The sequence below is a fragment of the Pipra filicauda genome, unplaced genomic scaffold (assembly GCF_003945595.2).
Source record: "Pipra filicauda isolate LSUMZ 115617 unplaced genomic scaffold, ASM394559v2 scaffold103_size3290846_pilon, whole genome shotgun sequence".
NCBI classification, from domain to species: Eukaryota; Metazoa; Chordata; class Aves; order Passeriformes; family Pipridae; genus Pipra; species Pipra filicauda.
Window position 1 is genome coordinate 1,803,592 of NW_024103474.1, and position 7,819 is coordinate 1,811,410.

General features: G+C 46.1%; 1 protein-coding gene across 1 annotated transcript; it reads right to left on the reverse strand.

Moving 5' to 3' along the window:
- Positions 1 to 664: 664 nt before the first annotated feature.
- ALAS1 (5'-aminolevulinate synthase 1) lies at positions 665 to 7,747 on the reverse strand. Its single transcript, XM_027727362.2, has 10 exons — positions 7,549 to 7,747; positions 6,633 to 6,839; positions 5,570 to 5,725; positions 5,260 to 5,482; positions 4,611 to 4,795; positions 3,874 to 4,053; positions 3,546 to 3,710; positions 2,182 to 2,450; positions 1,558 to 1,720; positions 665 to 951 (listed from the first exon to the last, which is right to left on the reverse strand). Exons 1-10 carry the CDS (start codon positions 7,745 to 7,747, stop codon positions 791 to 793), a joined length of 1,908 nt encoding a protein of 635 aa, XP_027583163.1. The 3' UTR covers positions 665 to 790.
- Positions 7,748 to 7,819: the final 72 nt, after the last annotated feature.

The following is a 7,819-nucleotide window of genomic DNA, read 5'->3' on the forward strand; positions in this document are numbered from 1 at the left end:
TTTCTTAAAATTACTTCTGTCAAGAGACCTGAATTATTAAGTATTTGCTGGCAGTTTTTACACCAAAGTCTACCTCTGAGCGCCCTGGAGAGCAGCCCATGCAGACTTGCAGAGACACAGGAGGCCAGAAACAATCTGTATCTACCACCCCACCACCTTGGTTTTGTAACTGTCAGGGTGTCAGAAAATATCACTTATTAAATCCTACCAGCACCTTTTTCTTCTTAGTAGTAGACATCAGAGGGGGAATGCTTGTGCACGAAACTTCAAAGGAAGAATATGGCAGTAGAGGGAGACAGCATCTAGCAGAACCCATTCTAAATGCCTGCCTGTTTCCCAAAAAATAGGGGCAAGCTGCTTATACAGCATTTCTGAAGTGATACACTCAGTTTTAGCGTGTATATAGTACTATATCTGCACGTTTTCAAAAGCCTTCAGGGAGAAGCTTAGGAAGAGCTATTTTCTCTTTTCATAATAAATAAACCCATCCCAGGAAGCACTAGTGAAGTTCTTTGGGCACAGTCAGTGAAAAGGCAGTAAGTTCAGCTGAGGGGCATTAAGCTGTAGAGCATTGTTTTATTCCATCAAATGCCCTCCCACCCACCGGCACTTCAGTTCCATTATGGAAGGTACACAGAGAAGCAAACAAAAACACAACTGGGCATCAGGGCTCTAGAAATTTATTTTCAGAGCTTAGTGCTTCAACTACAATTAAAATAATTGAGCAATTAAAAAATGCTACTGACTTGATACTAGAACTAGACAAGAATACAACCTAACACTGTTACTTTCATGCACTGACAGATACTAGTTTGCTCATGCCACTGAAGTAGGCTCTTTCCCGTTCACTCATCACTTCAAAGTGTAGGGGTCTTCTACAGAAGTTGCATTCAGCTGATGAGTGTGGTTTCAGCTCCAGACCAACATCCTTCCACGTAGCCAGCAGTTTTTCTGTTAAGAAAAGTTCACCAGAATCAAAGCTTAAAAGAGTGGATTCGCTTTAGAGAAGCAGCAGAAGAGAAGTGTCAGCGTACTTATTCTCCTAGCAAGTGAGGAGAGATAATAGGATTTCACTCTGACACAATTTACCTCTTGAGACAAATGGGCTGCAACTAAGTCTCAGCTATCCTCACACCACCTCGCCTGACAGGATCAAGGAGGAGCTACTTTCCCTGGACAGATCCATGTTTAAGACAAGCTAACAGCTCAGCTGAGAACAGCAGACTTCTCTGGGCTCCACATAATGTGTGAAGATTGGTTTGGACAATGCCTGAGCAGAGCCCTGGCAGGAGTGGCTGTGACAGAACCAGCTGGGTATAGGTCTGCACTGGCCTTGCACATTCTATTCCAGGGCACAGTGCACTACCCTTCACATGTCACGCTCAAAGCAGTTTAAGTTCAGAAGTACCTGCTCCTATGCTGCAGTGGAAAGACATCCAGATTTAGTTGTCCAGGTGGTGACATCTAAAACTTAGGTGCTTTCCAGTCTCACCTACAGTACAAAGACTGTACAGACAGGCCAGTATCTTCCCTGCACTGATGCAAGAGCCCACTCACCGATAAAGTAACTCATCATCTGAGGGGTGTGGTGAGGTGTAGGGGCGATACGGAGCAGCTCCTCCCCACGGGGCACCGTCGGGTAGTTGATGGCTTGGACGTAGATGCTGTGCTGGCTCATCAGCTTGTCACAGATCTCTGTATTTTTAGCAGCATCTGCAACCTAAAGTTCAAGATTTTAAGTTACAAGATCAACCAATAGATGCAAGGTGGCAGAGCCGTCAGACCAACTTAGGTAGCTACAAGAATCCAGTAGGACTGGTCTCCCCTTTGCTATTGTAAATAACATGTATGAAAGAGAGAGAAGGGCTAAAGCCTGTGCTGTAGAGCTCTCTGGGCATAAGCACATCACTGCAGCCCAGGCACTTAGCTGTTTATACCCCATAACTTGTTTTAATTAGCTTGTTATCAACTTCCCTGTTTTCTGTATACTGTTAGTTTGTGGGTTTCACACACTCTCTCACTCTGCTTTACAACATTTACAGCAGGCTGAGCTCAGCTTAAGCCAGACTGCTGGCACTTCACTTTGAATACTAAGCTGAGTTTGAGCTTTGTGAAGGTAGTAACTAATACCTGAACATGCAGTGTGATCATGGAGGGCAAAACGGTGTCCTAAGTACTCACCCTTATGGGAATGATGTGACTGGGGCAGTGCACCACGGGGAGCCCTGCATCCATCAGCATCTGTCTCATGAGCTTCACGTTCCGTTGGTGCTGGCGCCTCAGAACTTGCCCTTCTGGGCTCTTCAGGGTCCGGACAGACTCCAGGGCACCAGCCAAGAGCATGGGTGGCAGGGATGTTGTGAAAATGAAGCCAGCGGCGTACGAACGAACAGTGTCTATCAGAGAACTTGTACTGGAGATGTATCCTCCTACACATCCAAATGCTTTGCCTGAAGATTAAAAAAAAAAAAAAAAAGGGTAACCAAACTTATTCCTTCCATCCATTAGAATGGCTTGAAGTTTACAAGATTACAGCCTTTCACTTGAAAGAATGAGTTATTTTGACCGGATGCAGTCACACAGTGATGGCAGGCAACAATTCCAGCCCCCTCTGCTAATCTTGTATTTACTCAGCACATGGTACAGCTTTGCTTTTAAGCCAATCTTGATAACCTGGATCTAGTTACTACACAGCAAGGACAGTTCAAGACTCTCTCAAATACTCAAATTTTGATTTTGGGAAAGACTTTGTAAGTCCAATCATCAAGCAGATACTTCAATAGTGACCCCAAGTGATCAACACTAAGTCTCTCAGCAGATTTAAAATAATCTGTTCCAGGGATGCTACAAATAGCCCATGCTCCTAAGGAGCACAGAAGGCTGTTACTGTGATTGTGTAGTTGATACCAGGCCCCCTTTCCAAATGTTCAGAGAGCAGAACACAGCCACAGACAGAACTAGGGTGGCTGGTGAATGCTTCTGTTCCTATTAGGCTGTAACCCAAGTTTAAGTTCCAAAGCCATGAACTTTCCTAGTAAATTTTATTTATGTTTTGAAAGCTGTTTAAACAACAGCAGTAAACTAACTCCTGAGCCTGCATTCTACTTAGATAATAGCAGTTGCTTCTTTTCTTGCCAAACCTCTTTACATAACTCCCCATCTCAGATTTCTAGATTAGGAGTACTCCGTTTCACATAAAGGAACTAAGTACTACTAAATATAGAGAAACTACTCTACTAGCATTCTCACCTGAATTTATTCTTGAGTTGTATAACATGGCACTGGAGGACTTTTTGCTAGCTTGCTTAAGGTACCATTGTTTGGGGTTTTTCTTTGACTGTTTTGTAAGACAGTTTAAGTAGCTTAACAGAAGCTTTTCAAACTGTGGGGCAAACTTAAATCCTTTGGGCTTTTTGAAAAAATCCTACCCCCAAGAGCCCTCAACAAGTTCATTTGAGTAGACAGATTTTGAGTTAACCCACTTAATTTGGCTGCTCAGAAGCTTTGGTGCCTTAGCTCCTGTGGAAGTACCAGGCCATGCATACCAAGCGTTCCAGAGATGATGTCCATCTTGTGCATGACTCCATCCCGGTCTCCTATGCCACCACCTCGAGCTCCATACAGCCCCACAGCGTGCACTTCATCCACAAAAGTGATGGCCCCGTGCTCGTGGGCCACGTCACACAGCTCTTCCAGAGGACAGACTGCACCTAGGAACCAAAGCAGCAACTGGCAGTTCAGGATTCCCTGTATGCAGCTTGGATAAACACCAGAACTACCCCTAAACAGCCCTTACTGTGCGCTTTCAGACCTAAAATACAGATGATTGGAGGACTAAATGGAAGGAGAGAGGAGGCTTTCATGTCAGCTTACCATCCATTGAGTGAACAGTTTCAAATGCAACAATTTTAGGGGTGGATGGATCAGACTTCTTCAATAGTTCTCGAAGGTGGTTGACATCGTTATGGCGAAATATATGTTTTGGCACCCTGCTGTTACGGATCCCCTGGATCATGGAGGCATGGTTTCCAGAATCAGAGTAGATCTCGCAACCTGAGGAAACAGCCCAGTTACACTTTTCAGTATACAGAAAACATTAACCAATTCCCAGCATTGTTTTATGTACGTGAAGTGTTCAGGAAACAAGGGTAGCCATGTTCTTGGAAGTAATGCTCTTGATCAAAAGAGCAAGTTACAGATCATGAAGCAAGAATAATATTTAAGGTTTATTTTAGGTGTTCAAACTAAGGCAAATTGGAGCTTAAGGAAATACAGAAGATTTTAAAGTCCTCAGTACTTTTATGTAACTCTTACAACTTCTAAATTCCCGCTGTCTCATTTTCAGGTAGAATTTAACTGCAAGAGCAGAAGATTCTCTGCTTGTCTAATTCCTCCAGCAGTTCCCAGCTCCTAGATCTCAATCTCAGTAGGCTGATACTATGATTTGTGTTGAACATAACCTGAACATGGCATTAGAAGTGGCACCCAACCATACTTTGCTGATGGATTAGGATGAATCTTCACTTTGGACAGCTTGTAAAACGTACTCCCAACAGCTTAGGGCAAGGCTGTGTTTTTTGTGGTAACAGGGGTGCAGTTTGAGATCTCACCTGGCAGCATTTTAGCCAGAGTGAAGAGAGTGGAGTCATTGGCTACAAAGCAAGATGAGAACAACAGTGCTGCATCTTTTCCATGAAGGTCAGCTAGTTCTTTTTCCAAGTCCACATGAAATTTACTTGTTCCTGAAATGTTTCTTGTGCCTCCTGCTCCAGCACCATGTTGTTTCAGTGTATCCCTAAAGAGGGCCCAAAGAGAGGCATTAGCATTGCTCTGTGACACAGAGAGGAATGAAGGATCATTGCTGAAAACATTCTAATACATAATCAGGATTATAACTAAAAAGGAACTGTTAGGTCTTTGAGAAACTTGCACAACTCAGGAACCCAGTAAGGTAAGAAATCAGTGCCCAAATACAGCTGCAATACACCATCCAGTTTATCTGGTAACATCTGGGGGCTTCTAAGGAAAATCCAAGGAGCAGAATCAGTGACCAAGGGGTACAGTGCAGCCCTGGACTAAACACTGAGTTACCTACCCCAGCTCAAGGGAAGAGTGCACGCTTAACTGCACAGCAAGAATCATATCAGAAGCAACTTATGTAGCACAGTACAGAAATCAATTCCTCAGAAGCCTTCCCACAAAAGCTTCTGCAGGGCCACATAGCTTGAAACTGCCTCTTAAGAACACAGCACTACTCACATAACTGCTCCACAGACACGAGGGTGGCGGCTCATGCCCAGGTAATCATTGCTGCACCAGACAGACACCTCTTTCTTGGTGATCAGGGAGTCAGTGTAGTCATCTGCCATGGGGAAGACCTGCGCCTTCCGGTTCACGGTTTTGAACACTCGGTAGGTGTGATCCTTCTTCTTCTCATCTATCTTCTTCTCAAAGAACTGATCGTACTGGAAGGTGGATACAGCTGAAATGAGACAGAGACCTCTTAAGCACACAGGAAATAATCACAACAGAGACCAGGCCCCGTGGGGGTTTTGCCCGACATTCTTACATTTTGGCAAGTTATCCTGAAGTAGGTGAGAGACACTTTCTGGTCTTTGCTTCAGCATAATATCCTTAAACTTCTTGAGCAAGCCACTCTGCTCTTCTCCCTCAGTCTCGATGCTCCTCACTGCAGAAGTAGTTGGTATTTTGGCAAATTCTGTACCTACAGGCATTGTAATAAATTCCAGTGAGCTTAATTGTTTTGAATCAAAATGAAATAAGTGGAGTTCAGCAAAGCAAACGTTTTAAGTAAGCCTAACTCTTCAATCTTTAGGAAGCACATGCCCAAAACTCAGGCCCCTGTTAGGATCAACTACTTTATTTGCTTACAAATTTGCATCGGACGAGAAAAAAGGACGAGCCTTGCTAACCAATCAAAATACAACATGTAACTTCCTTACAACACATTTGGTTCATCATGACTCAGAAGAACGCTGTATACAGCTACAACATTTATCTGAAAGGGTTGGTACACACCTAACTGAAGGAAGAGTTCTAGTCAGCTCCTTCCTTTCTGTTAGCACAGATTTTTTTTTTTTACTATGCCATAGAAAGCAAAAAGAAAAGTAAAATAAGCTTCCTGAGACAGGCAGCAAGGCTTTACTGATACTGCTGAAAAGTTCCTTCCTTTGCAGGAGAGCCCTTCCGCATCAAGACTGCAAGCCAGCCAACACCCTTTAGTTCCACAAACACAAAAAACCAACCCCAAAACCATCTGCTTGGATTTGTGCTGGTACCTGCCTGATGTCTCGACACAGCTTCTTCCCTCTTTGGATATAAAACCTTTGTCTATACCAGCTCTCTTCAGACCTAAGCATCTGCTTTGTGTGTGAGTGCATCAGCTTGATTCACACATCCGGAGCCAGCCAGCACATCAAAATACGTCACACAGTATTCCCACACCAAAATCACCCAGGGAAACCCTGCACACAAGCTCTTTTTCCTTCAGTCTCCCATGATCCCGCCCGCATCATGCCAGTGGTGACTGTCAGACCTGGCACACTCCAGAGCCAAGTCAGGTACCAGAAGCTCTCAGAAGGAATCGCCGCTTCAGCACACGGAGTACGTACCTTTCCTGTCCGCCTGCATTTCCTGCACGTCCTCCTGGAGTTCCAGGCTGGCTTTGCAGAAAACGTTGCTGTTCTTGTGATTCATCTGAGCTGCCAGGAACGGGCATTTGGTAGCAGAGCTCTGGCTAGCACCAGCAGGGGGGTGGCCAGTAGGAGGCTGGGCTCCATCTCTATTCTGCTGGGCCACTTCTTTGGTATTTTTGGCCTCTGAGGTGGGGGCAGAGAAGGGAAGACACTTCAGCTTCATCATTTTAATACACCCCAACTTAAGCTTTTCTATCCATCACCTTCGCAATTAATTTGGCACGACCCATTCACAACTATTTAACCGAGCAGTCACATTTTATTTATACAAGCACAAATTCCTAGTAACACCCAAGGGACATCTGCTTTAAGACACTAGGTTTAGCCCTACACCCTTTGAGGGGAAAAAAATAAATCTCTTTCACTCCCGGTGGGAAGATTTAAGGAAAAGACTTAAGGGAAGACTGGACATGGCACCTAGTGCCCTGGTAGCATTCAGTCGTAGGTTAGATTCGATCTCAGAGGGCTTTTCCAGCCTAACTGATTGTGATTTTACTTTCGAGGAGTTCAGATCCATGCAGCTTCCTCTGCCGCAAGCCCCAATTCCTCGCCCTGAGCGCCAGGGAAAGAATCCCCCAAGGAATGCTCCCGGGTGGGATGAAGCACCACTGAAGCGCGAGAAACACCGCTCCGAGGTCGAGGATCCCAGATCCCCAACCGGGACGCCCGAACAGGTCTGATTTATGCCATAAATTCAATTAACGGCGGGCATTTAAAGGATTAAGCAACCCCTGCCTCGGCGCTGCCTATTCCAGAAGTTTCCCCCTGTGACACACCACGTCTGGGTTATTTTTTTTTCCCCTCGAGGGTGGCCCCTCGGGCCAGTACTCACCGCGGCGGCCCGCGGGGGTCTCCTCCTCCGCCTGCTGCCCGCGGGCGGAGGACGTGGCGAGGGCGCGGGCGGCCGGCGGGGCCGCCTCCATCATGCGCGGGCAGTGCTGGGCGTACAGCAGCAGCGACGGCCCGGCCTTCTGCAGGAACGCCTGCGAGACGCGGGCCAGGAACGGGCAGCGCCGCACCACCGCCTCCATGCTCGCTGCTGCCGGAGGTGACGGCGACAGGGACACGGCGGGACGGGGAGGTGACACCGGGCGGTGCTCCCG